Source organism: Pseudorasbora parva, chromosome 16 (genome assembly GCF_024679245.1).
Source record: "Pseudorasbora parva isolate DD20220531a chromosome 16, ASM2467924v1, whole genome shotgun sequence".
NCBI lineage: Eukaryota > Metazoa > Chordata > Actinopteri > Cypriniformes > Gobionidae > Pseudorasbora > Pseudorasbora parva.
Window position 1 is genome coordinate 21,505,521 of NC_090187.1, and position 16,064 is coordinate 21,521,584.

General features: G+C 37.2%; 2 protein-coding genes across 3 annotated transcripts; one reads left to right on the top strand and one right to left on the bottom strand.

Moving 5' to 3' along the window:
• The first annotated feature begins 60 nt into the window (after positions 1-60).
• On the top strand, positions 61-1,404 carry aamdc (adipogenesis associated, Mth938 domain containing). Its single transcript, XM_067419962.1, has 4 exons — positions 61-191; positions 595-737; positions 994-1,089; positions 1,178-1,404. The coding sequence occupies exons 2-4, from the start codon at positions 606-608 to the stop codon at positions 1,316-1,318; spliced, it is 369 nt and encodes a 122-aa protein (XP_067276063.1). The 5' UTR covers positions 61-191; positions 595-605; the 3' UTR covers positions 1,319-1,404.
• Positions 1,405-1,544: 140 nt separating this feature from the next.
• Positions 1,545-15,983, bottom strand: ints4 (integrator complex subunit 4). 2 transcript variants are annotated; one of them, XM_067419960.1, is made up of 23 exons: positions 15,844-15,983; positions 14,840-15,037; positions 14,584-14,701; positions 13,121-13,227; positions 12,793-12,996; positions 12,645-12,695; positions 12,336-12,424; positions 9,538-9,658; positions 9,376-9,447; positions 8,354-8,528; positions 8,045-8,250; positions 7,725-7,867; positions 7,522-7,637; positions 7,066-7,199; positions 6,287-6,453; positions 6,106-6,199; positions 5,742-5,822; positions 5,519-5,649; positions 5,381-5,440; positions 3,839-3,998; positions 3,585-3,728; positions 3,062-3,182; positions 1,545-1,863 (listed from the first exon to the last, which is right to left on the bottom strand). In XM_067419960.1, the coding sequence occupies exons 1-23, from the start codon at positions 15,895-15,897 to the stop codon at positions 1,676-1,678; spliced, it is 2,934 nt and encodes a 977-aa protein (XP_067276061.1). In that variant the 5' UTR covers positions 15,898-15,983; the 3' UTR covers positions 1,545-1,675. The 2 variants fall into 2 exon arrangements, with proteins under 2 accessions (XP_067276061.1, XP_067276062.1); XM_067419961.1 differs by having other exon boundaries at positions 14,840-15,034; positions 15,844-15,981.
• Positions 15,984-16,064: the final 81 nt, after the last annotated feature.

Below are 16,064 nucleotides of genomic sequence, written 5' to 3' on the forward strand. Positions count from 1 at the left end.
GCAGAGAGGATGTGGACCATGCCGTTGCCTGACTGACTCCAGCTTTTGGTACGTCAGTGAACGGCAGCCAATCAGAGTAAACGTCTTATGCGTAAGCTGATTAGACGATGGCCAGTGACGTGAACGGTGGGTGTGTCCCTCCGTCACACGAAGAGAAACAAAACACAAGCAAGATTGAGTTGCAGTCCGAGGCAAGATTATATAATTTAAATGTAAAACATTTATAGTGCATGGGTTGTAATTGTATAGAATTGTTTTTTGTAATGAAAAATAATTAGCTGCATGAATAAAAACCTCGTTTTAAATGAGAGAAAGCATGTCTTTATTATATGCATGTAAACGTGCTATAAGCCGGTTAGGTTAAGGTTTATCATTTCTAAATTGTTTTTGTAAGTTAATGTTTAAAAAGTAGTCAGGGTTGATTAGTGACATCAAAGTACAACGATAGTGTTATACTGTAACCATTGTTTTTAAATGGCACTTTAAGGAACTAGCATGGAACTTGTATAAACATGATAGTATAATGCTAAGTAAAAAGTCAAGAAAAATCAAATACTAATAAATGCGTATGATTTGTCTTACACTCCATTACAGGAAAGCTGATCATGTCTTCTCCAGAGATTGCTTCCTTATCCTGGGGCCACATGAAGGTCAAAGGTTGCTCTGCATCCTATAAAGACTGTAAAGTGTGGCCGGGTGGTAGCCGTGCTTGGGACTGGCGTGAAACTGGCACAAATGTAAGTTGAACACCAGATCACACTGTAAAATAATTTTTCATAAAAACTTCAATATATGCTTTGTCAAATCTGATTTGCACTTTTATAATATACATTTATGCATTTGGCAGATGATTTTATCCAAAGCAGCTTGTATTGCATTCAAGGTTATTTTAATGCATTATATGCAATAACTCAAATAGTTGCATAGAAACTATGTAGTGAACAACCATTTTCAAAATGTTTGCAAAACTAAGCGCATCTATGCTCCTGCCAGCATTCTCCAGGTGTCCAGCCAGCTGATCTAGAAGAGGTCTTGAGGAAAGGGGTACAGACACTGGTCATAGGAAGAGGGATGAGTGAAGCTCTACAGGTAGCACTGTGAATTTGGTGATCAGCACTGTTCATGATCTGAATATTTCAATTCTTTAAAAAAACAATTGTTTTGTTTTATGTTTCAGGTGCCTCCCTCAACCCTAGATTACGTGAAGAACCAGGGTGTAGACATCAGGGTGTTCCAGACAGAGCAGGCTGTTAAAGAATATAATGCTCTGGCAGGACAGGGAGCTAAAGTGGGCGGGGTCTTCCACTCCACCTGCTGATGACATTATTAACACAACCAGCTAGTTTATTTAATGCTGGGTTAAAAGTGCCTTCACTTCAAATTAACATGGTCTTTTTAATAGATACTTAATTATTTGCACTTTGGGCCATCGAAGGAAATTGTTTTCTTTCCTTCAGTGAAAATGTTATTTGTTTTATAATTATTAAACGACTGTTCTCTGGATGTAGGCTGTGAAAATACCACATTATCACACACTCCAGTGATACAAATGAACAAAAACGATTTATTTAAGAAAAAACTTAGTTGTGAAAACATTTGATTTTGTGTTTTCTGTTAATTTCGCACGCACGCACGCACGCACACACACACACACACACACACACACAGAGAGAGGTCAGCGACGAGCTGGTTTGGGCATAATGAAGACTTTAACGGGTTTGCTGAGGTGGATTGTGCCCTCAATTGAGCTCTCGTTGGTGGGGAGACCGTCCATACTCTCATTCCACGCAGGTTTAGAGACATTTAGTTTACAGCTGCTGGTGCTGTAGGCCAGGAGCAACCGCACTTCAATCTGACAGGGCTCTGAGAGTAAAAACACACAAACGTGAGATCCACTTGAGATTACACTCTACTATACACTGTTAATGTACTCTTTAAAAAAGACTGGGATGTTAACAGATGGTTCTACTATGATATAGATACACATTAAAGTACTACATTATTCACATGCTACTCCATGGTGCTTTTGTTAGTGTAATGTATGTTTTAGTTGTAATGTCTTTCTGCAATCTGTTAGTCAGCATTAAACATATGCAAACCCTTTTATTTCCGTAATTCTAAGAATTTCCTTGGAAAACAGAATATCAAGCAAGAATGAAAAAATAAAAGGTTATAAATAACACTTTGACCCTTTGGAATGACATGCACTGATGAGTTGTGCACACACACAGTGGAGCTATTGGATTCGTTTCCAGTTTTTAATATCATAAAATGTTTTTTATATTTTATTTTCATGTACATTTATAACACTATACTTTGTGTTTTATTACATTACTATTAGTTTACTATAAGTTACAGAAAAATGGTTAAAGGGGACATTTCTATGTATTATATTTACCTTTATACGTTTTGATTTTGTTTTTGGGGTAGAATAAGGTTTCATCGTTGCATGTTCAAAACATTTATTTTTCCACCTAATTGACTGTTGCAGCCCCTCTTTTTCAAGTCTGTCAGTAACACTTTATACGTCTCTATCTCTATGAAACCCTCCTTCCAAAAAGCGGAAGTGCTTTTTGCCCTTTTGGAAAGTGAAAGTAATTTATTTGCTAGTAGGGCAAATTCTATTTATATTTATAAATTATATTTGCAGTAATTTTAAAATTTGTAAAACCTTACAAATGTGAAAAGGGTCCATAAAAGACCAGGAAAATATACTAAGAAAGACGTCAGTTTTGATTTGCTACAAAGCAGAAATGCATTCAGGTTCAGCTGAGTTGCTGAGTATTCTTTTGGTCACACAGACACTCACAGATATAAAATAACACAAGCAATACGCTGCCTTGTTGGACTGAAGCAGTTCTATTTTTATCTGTGGAACTGTGAACGGTTCATGCTGTTCACTACCAGCAGAGTAAGATTTGTCTTGGTGTTTGCAACATTATTTTAAATAAGACACAAAGAATAGCTTCTGCAGAATGATCTTTGATCAAAAATACACAACTAATGTGCACGTGTCTGTTACTTTTAGCAGGAAAAGTCACATTTCAAAAAGGATACCTACCGGTCCAGGCAGAATGAGAGAGATAAACCTGCGTGATCAGTCGCACACGTCCAGGTCCTGGGGTCCTGAAATCTCCAGGTTTGGGGTGGATTATGTGAGACTGTCCATCTGGATATAGCACCTGTGGAGGGTGAATAATGTGTTTAAATTATACACAAATTGAATAAATCTGATTTAAAGCCTTTTGTAATTTTATGCCCAAACCAATGACAGAATACTGCCATTTATACAATAGGCAGACACTTATATCCAAATGAGACTTGCAATGCATTCGGGTAAAATTTGTATCAGTTCATGCATGACCTTGGCATTGCTAGCACCATGCTCTACTGTCTGTGCAACAGGAATACGTAGGGTGGAATTTAAATGTATCAATTGGGAATTGATAAGAAGTTTAGAAGTGTCTACAAATGATTGAAAAGTCCTTTTTCTTCAATAATTGTTCCACAAAAAACATGAATGTCAGTTTTTCTTTCTCTGTTTTAATGTGCTTTGACTGAAAAAAGAGGTTAAAGCATCTAACCTGCACTTTGACTGTTGTCTGTGGATCTTGTACATGTTCAAGAGTAGCATCTATATCTAACGCCACCACCAGACCAGAGGTGAATCTCAAAGCGTTGTCTGATTCTCCTGTCGGCTCAATAATAGTCGCTGAGGCCCTGTGGATCTGACACACCAAAATAAACTGAAATAAAGGATAATCCAACAAATTTTTGGGAACAAACAAGTCATTTCCTGCATCTTTTTGAAGCTGTTTGTTAGTAAGAATCTGCGCACCTGCTCGGGTAGTTTGAGATGGATGAATCTGCTTTGTCGTAGAGTGGTCTGAAAGATTTTAACCAGATCATGAGGTTTGCAGGCCGTTAGCCTGGGCATCAACTCCAGGAGTTTCTCCACAAAACTGTCCTGGAAATGGGGTAACTCTGTTATGAAGAGCCTGAGAAAGGAAAAGCAAGAATATTCAGTGATTCTTCTGCATCTATAAAGCAGCATCTTTGAGTAAGGGCAAACTCACACTACAGGACTGTAAGATTAGCTGAACTGCTGTGGTGCTCACACTACACAACAAGGTTTCTTGTCATCTATCGTCATCTTGTCATAACAGCACAAACTACAAGACACTTGGTCAAGAGGTAGTCCCAACCAACACAAAAAAATGTTTTACAGATCAATTCAAGAAATTACGAGATTTCTCTGTGTATACCATCTGCACTGTGATTGGCTGGATTAGTTGTTGCATCACACACACACACACACACTACAAGATCATGTGGCGATAATATCAAAGAGGTTTGAAAATATTGCAGCATCTGTAACTTCTCAAGACAGGCTCTGATCACATCACTGACCTGCTCATACCTAATGCTGAGTTCACACTACACGATTTTGAAGTTGTTGGATCACTGTTCTTTTCACACTGCATACTATCTGGGGTAGCATTCAGTTGCTGCTGTGTGTACACTGCACGATGGATCAGAAACAGGGGGTTTCACCTTGCATGACTTTACTCGGTGACAACTCTGCCTGGTCTGCAAACTACGTTTCACAACCGAACACGTGCAAAGTGATAAGGAAATAAAGCAAGATCACACGTTCGTGTGAACAGAGTTCTCGCTGGAATTGTTATTAAAAATTAATGATAACCTGCTAGTGTGCTGATTTGCAGCAAAAAAGGAAAAAAACTGATAATGGGGGAGAAAATGGTCAGGGAGATAAATAAGATATTATGGAGGTAAATAATAAATAAAGAGGGTTGGAGGAAAACGAACAATTTTGGAATGTTCTGCTGTTGCAGCTGGTCAAGCAAATGTTTCTGCGTTGTTTCTGTTTGATATAATTGTAAATACATCTATTAAAATACTGATATTATGGTCTATAACTCCTTCCGAACTTCACGCTGCTCTGTATCTTGCTCTCTCATTGGCTGTCGGTTCTCACCGATGTCAGTTTCAGTCAGAACTCATTTCAAAATTTCAAATCAAAGACATCTCTAGATATTTAGCATGCCAAATATCTCACGGGCGATTTGTCACGATTCTCTCGGGTTGCTTCTTTGATAATCCACAATGTGTGATTGTCACTCGCGTGAACGACCACTGATTTGACGATGTTTCCGGTCATTTGTCAAAACCTGTCGGTGAGTGAAAACGGGCGTAAAATCATGCAGTGTGGACTCGGCATAACAAGCATTGGCGACCACAATGAGTACTGACTTGGCAACCATCCTGGGGTCTTGTTGCAGACCCTGGAAATCTGTCTGCAACAGCAAAATCCTGCCAAAAGTCGTGTAGCGTGAGCTTGCCTTAACAGTGTTCTTACCTTTGAAATGACTCCACATCCTGTAGAAACTTTTCACAAATACCAAGAACACGATCAACCCTGTTATTGGAAAGAAAAGGTCATCAGTTTTAAATCTTTGAGATTACATAAACAAATAGTTTATTAGTAAGCGCTGACCCTCGTTTGGATCGTGCTGTCAGGATGAGCTGTAAGGCTTTCGCCTGCAGTCGGACGTTGTGAATAGTGGCAATCTGCTGCATCTCCAGACCACTGTACAAGAACTCCAGCTTATAGGTCTCATCTAGGATCTGTCATGCATCACAAATGACAACAATTATATATTAGTAGTCAAAAGTTTGCTGGGACGGCTGTGGTTTAAATGAACTTGGGTAGGATTTACCTGTCGAGCTGCTGTTGAAACTTTGGCGTTCTGTTTAAGACAGAGCGGAACAGCCATTGTCCATAACTTCTCCTGGAGTGCCTGGCGTTGAAAGAAAAAAAGGATAAGCCTAACTCGATTCAATACAGTTCCACAAACGTTCAAAAGATTAGGGTTGGTAAAAAGGTAGTTGTCAAAGTTTGGGTATTTGGTTAAGATTAGGGGATCTGAATATGATCAAGCAGAATTATGCATTGATATGTGCTTTAAGTACGAATAAACAGTCAATATCCTAGTAAAAGACAATAGAGAGAATTGGACGCTAAAGTGTTACCAAAAGTTCAAAGGAAATGTATTTGTAAATGTACTTTGTAACTGTATTCACCTTGGTAAGCAATAATTGGCAGCGCAAATATGTGGCACAGAAATCTGCAGAACCGGCCAACTCAGTCTGCAGCTCCCCCAGCCGCTGCAGATCTCTGCATGTGAACATAAAAAAACATCTTTACAAACACCTTATTAAGAGAGCTTAAATACTATAGGTGCAGTTTATTAAATGTTTGAACCTGATGGTAAACTCCAGCAGATCCTGAGCACCAGGTGTTTCCAGGTTCTGAAGGGCGCTGACCCGAATGAGACTGTCCTGAAGGAAGTTCTGTGCCGAATGCAGACTGCCTGAACCCACACCAGATGCCTCCAGACCTGAACTAGCAGTCTGCTTTCTGCCTGGCAACTGAGAGAGAAAACATACACCAAAGATATGGAAGATAAATAAAGAAATTAATGAGTTTAAATAGTGTTTTATTACAGCACTAAAAAAGCATTCACAAAAGTTTGGGGTCAATAAGATTTCTCTTATAAAGTCTCTTATTCTTACCAGGATTGGATATATTTCAAAAATACTGTGAAATATTGTAAATATTTAATATTGTGAACAATTATTACAATTTAACTGTTTAACTGTTAAAATAACTGTTTTGTATTTGAATATATTTTAAAATGTAATTTTAAAATATGTAAAGCTGAATTTTCAGGATCATTATCCCAGTCTTGAAAGTCGCATGATCCTTCAGAAATCATTCTAATATGCTGATTTGCTACTCAAGAAAAATTTATTATTATCAATGTTGAAAACATTGTGCTGCTTCCTATTTTTGTGGAAACTGTGAGGTTTTTTTTTATTCTTTGATGGATATAAAGTTTAAAAGAACAGCATTTAAGAAATATTTTGCATAGTTAATATTGTACTGTCACTTTTGATTTTAATTGAATGCAATTTCTTACCCAAACTTGTGAATGCTAGTTATATTTAAATAAAATGAAAGGCTGCAGGCAGGTTTCTCACTCTGAGGTGTGGTACCAGGTGGGACAAGCTGTCACGCAGGTAGGCGTAGTGCCGGAACGTGTGATCTGAGAACAGCGCTGGCATGGTGGGACAGGATTGGGCTGCGTTGAAGACCAGAACTAAAACAGCGATGTCTGAATAAACCCAGGTCAGGAAAATAAGCATTTGAACAGACATATCTCTAGATGGACAGGCAGCAGAAATGATCCAGCTTGAATGATTTTACATGTTTGAAAAGCGTGAACAGCAAAAAAAGGAAATATGTTTAAGCCTATATTCAGATTAAAATTTCTATATTTGAATCTGAATATTTGAATCTTTGGGATTCAATGGAGTGCAATTACAAATGTTGTATTATTCATCACTTTTGTTGCTGAAAAAAACCAAAGTCTAAATTTGAATGCTTTTGTAAATAGTAATATGCATTGATGTTGTCATGTCAGACATGCAGGATACAGGCAGGGTCGTCCATGTCTGGTTCTGGAGTGTCGAAATACGGATGTGTGCTCAGCAGCTCAGGGACAATTGGCAGCACTAGGGTCGGGTGTCGAGAACCGAGAAACTTCAAACACCTAGATTAAAGGGGGAAAAAATTAATAAGAGTGAGAATGGAAGTGAATGCCAGTGAGAAATGGACAAGAGCAGACATAGGAACTCACTTCCAGACTGAGTTGCGGTCAGTTGGGTACTTGGTGAGGTTCTTCAGGAGTTCCAGGAGGGCCAGCTGGATGCACTCTTTAGTAGACACATTAGTGTAACAAAGCAACTCATGCAGGGCCTCGCGAATGTCCCGTGATGAGTCCTGCAATGATTGGTAAATGGTCAATGGCCGAGCCGCTCCGAAACACTAACAACACTGAAACACAGTTCTGCGCTTCACTCTTGAAACACAAAGTGCATATATTTACTGAATTAATAAAATGATCCAATCGCAGCCTTTGTGATTTGATAATCGCACTAAGCTTTATTTTTTAAGCACCTCCAGTACTGCGAGGACAGTATCCAGCTGGTCTTCTCTGAGGGTGATGTGGGTCGAGATCTGCCGCAACACATGGATGGATTGCAACCGCACTTCCTCGATTTCATCATTGAACATGTCCACCAGGAAGTCAAGACATTTTTCAGCAAAGCTTGTTGATGACTGGGCGAGGGAACAGAGTGCCTCTACCGCAGCGATACGCACCTCTGTCAAAAATGATACCAAATGAATAGTCAGACTCTGGTAAAAATCTGGCACAAAGTGCTAAAAATGTCCTCACAAATAATGGCTATGTTTTGAAATACATACCGTACATCTCGTCTTCCAGGCCGTGAACAAATGCCCCACATGCTCCAGAGTCGATGAGGTTTACACCGGTAGTGTCAACTTTTTCTTTGGGAGCGTCATCGGCCCATCGCCGTCCAGACGAGAACTCTCCTGAGGCATACAGCTCTTTTGCTCGCTCATGAGCAGTACGTTTCCTCTGAGATAAAATAAGAACACCATTTAAAAAAAGGCACTAAGTGCAAGTAGCAATAGATGTTATTTACACTAAGTGCAAATAGTGATAGATGCTATTTACACCAAGTGTTAATAGCAACTAGATTCTATGGACACTCAGTGAATACAGCTCTGGAAAAAATTCAGTGGTAAGTGGTCTCTTATTTTTTTCCAGAGCTGTATTTTCTTAGTGATATGATATTTACACTAAGTGCAAATAGATGTAGATGATATTTACTAAGTAAAAATAGTGATATATTGTATTTACACCATATAAAAGTAGCAGTTCTTTAAAATATGTGTAAATAGTAATTACATGTATATTAACAGGATGCAATAATAACAGTGTAAATTATACATTTTATTTAATTAAATGGATGCCGCCATAAAGGGACACTATAAGCCCTCCTTACACCTACCCCTACACTACCCAATGCTATTTTTATTTTAAAAAATTGGCACTATTTCCATATTTAGAACATTTTCTTAATTTTTATTGAAAGTAAATGCCTTTCCGATGTGATTTTTGGTGAGAAACTTGGGAAGAGCAAGCTCTGCAAAAGCCGGATTCAAACCTTTGTTGATCGCGTCAAAACAACATTTGATTAGCCATAAGCTTTACTTATTGCACCACTGAAGATGGTAAATCACAAGCGTTTTTGTAAATGTTGTTTGGCACAACCAAGCATTGTAAGGTGAAGCTAGTGCGAACAGCACTTGCAACAAGGCACGCACGCTATTTCCACTTGGTGTGAACAGACGCTCCGTAAAAAAAAACGTATTGAGTATGTTTTTTTGCATTGTTTTCATAATTTGATGTGTAAAAATACCCTGAGATCTGACATCAGCTTCTTGTCCAACGTCTGCTCCAGAAAATGAGGGCTGACTTGGTGCATTGAGCCCTGAGAGAAGAAGAAACAGTTAGATGGAATAGTGATAAGAAATTAATCATGTGGCTATGCGGATATGCTACAAACCCACCCAAAACTCACCAGCAGTTTTGCAGCTTGCACTCTGACTACCCATGAGCCATCACTGACCATGTGACAGATCTTCCCGAAGGAGTCATCCACCAGTCGGATCTCCTCATTGGAGGAGGGGATGGGAACAATACTGTTGATGCACAAGACAGATCAGTGTTCAAATCCGTTAAAAGGTTCCATTCTTTAATTTCTAGACTTGAAATTAAAACATTACAGCATTTCACTATCGTTACTCTTAGACTGGATAGACATACTACATTATTATTTGTGATGGAGAAATTAATCTATGTTTAATATTAAAACTTGTATACAATAGTATTAAGAGTTTGGATATTTAGTAAGAGTATGTCACTATATGACCAGATTTTGTTTAGCAACAAATACTTTTAGGTGACTTCTAAATGTATGAATCTTCTAAATGTTGGGAAAATAATGTTTTGATTGCTGGTTTGCTTGTTATTACTTAATATTATTATTATTTGGGATAATGATTAGAATAAAGTATCTATCTATCTATCTATCTATCTATCTATCTATCTATCTATCTATCTATCTATCTATCTATCTATCTATATATCTATCTATCTATCTATCTATCTATCTTTCTATCCATCCATCCATCCATCCATCCATCCATCCATCCATCCATCCATCCATCCATCCATCCATCCATCCATCCATCCATCCATCCATCCATCCATCCATCTTAAGGGACGTTTATTTCTGCTACAAGTATAAAATATGTGTTTGTTATAAGTGGGAAATATTTATGTCATGTGATTAAGTAACACATTTAGCAATGTTTGTATCTCCCTATACTTTTTGGATAAATAAACACTATAATTAAAAAAAAAACATTCATGCTTAAAGCCACAATATGTAATTTTTCCCCACTAGCGGTCGCTTATTCAAAACAAAGGCGTAGCTTGATTACGCATTGATTTCAGAGCTTTATTATGCCACAGATGAGAGCTTCCGCTCAAGCGTATGTGGCATAACGCAGCACTGTTTTGTTTTCTTAGATACAATTTTTGAGTGTGTTGAAAGTTATGTTAAAATGCTACTTTGTGCGTTCGCTCGACGGCTACTATGAGACACTTGTTGCACAATGCAGTAAGCTAGATCGATATTAGGCATGGTAAAACAAACAATAAAACTGTGTTGAGCTATAACAATGATTAGTTTTGTCGATAAATGTATCCAAACAGTTGCTCACCTGTCTAATAAAACACATATTAAAGCATCTCTGGTGTTTCCGTGGTGTTTTGAGGGTAACGCGGGTATGATGTCATTGATAGGTGACGCATGGTCCGTTTCTTGGAAATATTTGGGATAATGTAAGTCAACAAAATACTGGATATTTTAATTAAAAAAACTTACATAGTGTGCCTTTAAAGCAGCACTAGGCAACTTTTCAACCTTCATAATATATTTTTTAAGACTCTTGTGATGATAAATCGACTTACAATAGGTTGAATGACACGTCTGCCATAGCCTGATGGGTCTGTATCGTTTTTAATCGTACTTTTAAACTTCGGGTTTCGGGTAGTAACCCGAGAACAAAAAGAACTACAAAATTCGACTGCTTTACGGCATATACGTCACTTCCACCATGACCCACACTTCCTTAAATTCGGACATGCGAGCCCAACTTTGTTTGTCGGATAATATAGTCATGTCCGAAGCAGCAGAGACAAATAAGAAAGAAAAGGTTTTGTTGGAGGAAAGCAATAAGAGGAAACGAAAAAGTGATGGGATTAAAGGCAGGAGGAGGATCAACATTGGACCAGCGTTTGCTCGTCGGCGTGAGCTGAAGGAGGCGTGCCCGACCGATACTGTCATGCTTGTTATGGTGAGCTACCACTCAAACATTGAAGTGAAGTATCATATAGATTCTGTAAAACGGTAACCAATAGACTACTATAATGACGCTGGCTTGTAAACGTGAGCATCGTGATTATTTGGCGTTTGAAAAAAATAAAACCCATGAAATTATATTCATATGACATGCTGAAACATATGCCACTGACTGTAACGTTACCTGGGATGAAGACATTTCACACGCGACGCCAGAAGAACTCTGAACTCCTCTTGCAGTGTTCAACGACCCGCGGCGTCACTTTTATGAAGTTATTTGGCCCGCACCGCACCACTGTATATATTTTTACAACCCGCCGCGCACCCGCGACCATTAAATAGACATATGGGGTCCGCGGGTTATGAGACGACCCGCGCATCACTAGTTCAGGGCTATCAGGGTTGTCATGTCAACAAATGCACGCGCAATGGCATCCCCTGTTGTAGGATGACAGCTCTTACGACAGTAGTTGAGGACATTATTTTTTCCAAACTGTAGGGGGACCCCGAGAGCAAAAGTAGCCAAGTGCGGCTTTAAGATCAAAACTTGTTTATACTAATATGAAGAGTTTGGATATTTAGTATGAGTATATAAACCCTACATAACCAGATTATGTTTAGCAACAAATACTATTAGGTGACTTGGAGAATCTTCTGAATGATGCTGGTTCGCTTGTTAGTTTAGTTTGAGTTGTTTTTTAAGGGAATGTGTTTGTTTTATCTCTGCTACGGGTATAAAATATGTCCATTTGTTATAAGTGGAAAATATTTGTTATGTCATGTGATTAAGTAACATTTTGCCATGTTTGTCTCTCCTTACACTTTTTGAATAAATAAATAAATAAAAAATATAATTTAAAAAATTGTTTAAATAAACAATATGGCAAAAGTATACACATATAACAGTGTGCAAAACAAAAGAAACTTTCGAGTAGAAATGGACCCACTACCTCTCAGGATAAAGCTGGCTTAGAACCCAAACCATCTGTACCGCTGCTGAACGAACCTGCTCATAATCATCACTCAAGAGCTTACAGGCCTGTCCCAAGAGATGAGACATTCATAAGTTAGTTATTAGAGATTTATTTCGTAATCTCATGCTTTTTATTTTAAATTGTAAAAATAGTTTACAATATTACAGTTTTACTGTATTTTTGATCAAATAAATGCAGGCTTGATTAGCAGATAATCTTTATATCCAAAATTTTACCAACCCCAAACTTAAATTGTAATGTAATATTAGTATAGTTTTTCTTGACCTGGTTATAAATAATCTGTTGAATTTTCATCCCTCTTTCATGTAGCTGAAGCTAATGGGAGAAAGAAAAACACATAACACACAAAGTCATTTAGAGAAAGTGGCAATAAACGCAGTTAATACAACATAATTCTAACGAGCTTGTGTACCATTGCTTTGATTGCGGCGGTGCGGACACGAGGGTCCTGGTCCTGAAAATAGTCGCTGATCAAACTCTGTACATCCCGTACGGGTAAAGTTTGTGCTCCAGGTACTGCATCAGTCTCTTTACTGAGAGGCTTATCAACTGTCCCCAGACAGCCCAAGAGCTGGAGACACTTATTCCTCACCCCAAAATAAGTGCTAGAAAGATGCTGAGGACAAATATGGCATCAAAATAAAATTCAGCTGATAAAATGCTTATGAAATAATTGATACTGCCAAAAAGTATGACTGCAGTATTACAGGAAAGGAAGAAATGTTAGTTATTGCAGTCACCTTGCAGGCCACATCTATAAGTCTCTGAACGACAGCGGCCTTGTCAGGGAGTTGAGTACCAATGATCAGTAGCGTGTCCAGTAACTGCGCCAGAACCTGATGAGACTCTAAAATACAGACGAAATCCTTAGAAAGATTTCCACACTCCATTTCCACAAATTGATCTACGCTGACAAGAAAAGCATATTCACACCACCTTGCATAATATCAAGGCTTTAAATACAAGTTTTTTTTCTGTTGGCCTAATCAGACCCAATAAAAAAAGATACATTTCATTTTTAATAATGCATTTGTTTTCCCCATCACCAGTTTTTTATTATTATTTTTTAATAAAGTTTTATTTATATTTATTTATAGTTAATTTTAGTTAAGTTTTTTTTTTAGTAATTTTGTAATCAGCTTTTGTCCTTTTATTATTATATCAAATATCATTATTCAGGTTTAATTTACTTTGCATTTAAGTATTAGTTTTTATTTATTTTCAGTTAATAAATTTAACCTAACTTATTTCAGTTTCATATTTTCAGTTTCAGTTTTTTTTAACTAATATCTATATTTTAATTTAATTTTAGCTTTATTTCAACTAACATCATTTTTTAAAGTTTTAGCTTGAGTTAACAATACTAAATTGTTCACTAAATACTAAACTGTGCTCAAACAGTAGCCACAATATAAATCCAGACTCAAAACACAACTGTTTAGCTGTGCATTTACTGAATAAGCACCGTGCCACTGTACGTCCGACTGATTGCACCTTATCTTATCTATGCATCATCTTTGTATTCTTTTTATAACTGTTTTAGTTCACATTTGTTCTTATCTTTGGTTATTATATATCATTTTTATTTTTTAAATTGTCTTTACAACTGTATATTTCTATTTCTTATGCTTCTGTTGATTATTATTTTTGGTTAGAGCTGTCTGACTGGAGGAGATTGGAAAAGGAGAGCAGTGTGCTTCGCTTCATTCTGCTAGCAGACAGTGTAAAGAAGCGGACTCAAGAAAGGGGAAACCCTGTGGGGTAAAGGTAACATCCCCTACAGGAGCCCGTCTTGGACCGACTTGTAAGGTCCAGGAGACATTGCGAACCTGCTCCATCTCTTTCATCTAAGATTGGGGTACACAAATTTAGAATCAGGCAGATAGGGATCTATTTCTCACCATTTTATTTTTAATTTCTCTTTACAACTGTTTTAATTGTCGTTATTTTAATTTTAATTCTTACACATGGTATTTTTATTTCTTATGCACATGTTATCACCATTTTAATACATTTCTATGCAGAGCACTTTGAATTGCCATTGTGTATGAAATGTGTTATACAAATAAACTTGCCTTGCCTTGTCTAAATCTGCCCAGCATATCCTTATATTTATTTGTGACAATGTACATTCAATTCAATTAAGAGTAACTCGTTCAATTAAGATACATTTTTAAACAGAGCCTTATGATTTTCTACTTACTTTCATTGTTGAGAATGTTAATAGCATCGTCTACTATGCAGTCTGGTGCGAAACCCTGTGTTTTTGATAATAATCCCAGCAGAGAGGCGATCTTCAGCCTGACCGAGTTATCGGACTCCTGTAGACCACATTAAAAGTAATAAATACTCTTACTTTTTATTATAAACAGAAATGTGTCTCATAAAAGTGTGGGTGGTAAAAATGTAATTTCAGTATCAAGGGATGTGTATTTGCATGAAGTTTCTGTTTCTGACACCTTGTAATAATGCTCGAGCAGTATGCGAACGACCCCCTCCACACTCTCGGCCTCTACAGGTTTTCGTGCAAAACTAAGCAGGTACTGAAGAGCGTCTGTGGGGTTGCTGGCTTTACACAGGTCAATGTGAAGAGCGGCTGATTTACTGGGTTTGGTCAGCCGAAGTTTCTTCGTAGTAACCTCCTCTAAAGTTACCTGCTGCAGAGGTGACAAGATTATGAACTCACTTATATTTATTTACTCTCATTTATAATTATAAACTCATTTCAAAAAGGCCTGATATAATCATTAAGAAAAAAAAGTATGGTATAAGTTATTATTTTAGTCCACCTCACAGGTTGTATTAGTTAACATTAGTCAATGCATTAGTGATCATGAACTAACCATAACAACACCTCTGTTCAGTATTAGTTAATCTTTGTTAACATTAGATAATAAAATTACAGGGGTTCATGGTTTGTTCATGTTAGTTCACAGTGCATTAACACGTTCACAGTGCATTAATGTTAACATTATTTTAATAATGCATTAGCAAATGTTGACATTAACATTTACATTAACAAAGAATGCTTCATAAGTGCAGTTCATTATAAGTACGTTATCTAATGTAACGTGTTAACCAATGAACCTTACTGTAAAGTGTAACCATATTATTCAGTTATTTATTTATAAGTTATTATCTTCTATGAAGTTAAACACAAGCCAACTATTAAGATATAGAAGTTAACAGGGCAAATGTTGAGTGGAAGTGTTAGTGTGACGAGAAAAATATACAAATAATCATCTAAAAATGTAGAAATAGTGTTCCAGCTGACATGTAACTAAAACAGTCACATCCAAACAACCTGAATAAATGCCTTTGTCATTAGAATAATCATGAATGCACAATAATGCTAAAGGCTACATGCTTCTCATTTATTCTAATATCTGTATTTATAATTATATTCTGCAACCAACACATTTTATGATACTGTATGATCAATATATATGATTTACGTGTTCACCTGAGAAACTTTAGAGAATTCCTCATAAACTCGTTTTTTCAGATGAGCTGCCATATCTGTGTTTATCCGCTCCTACACTTCTTCACGCATGCGCAATAATTCAGTGGCGCCAGAGCCTTGCGGTGGAACAGCGACGCCACATGGACGGAAGTCTTCAAATATATTGCTCAATGTCTCATCAATACATGCCAACATATTAGAAACATCTGATTGTTTTTTTT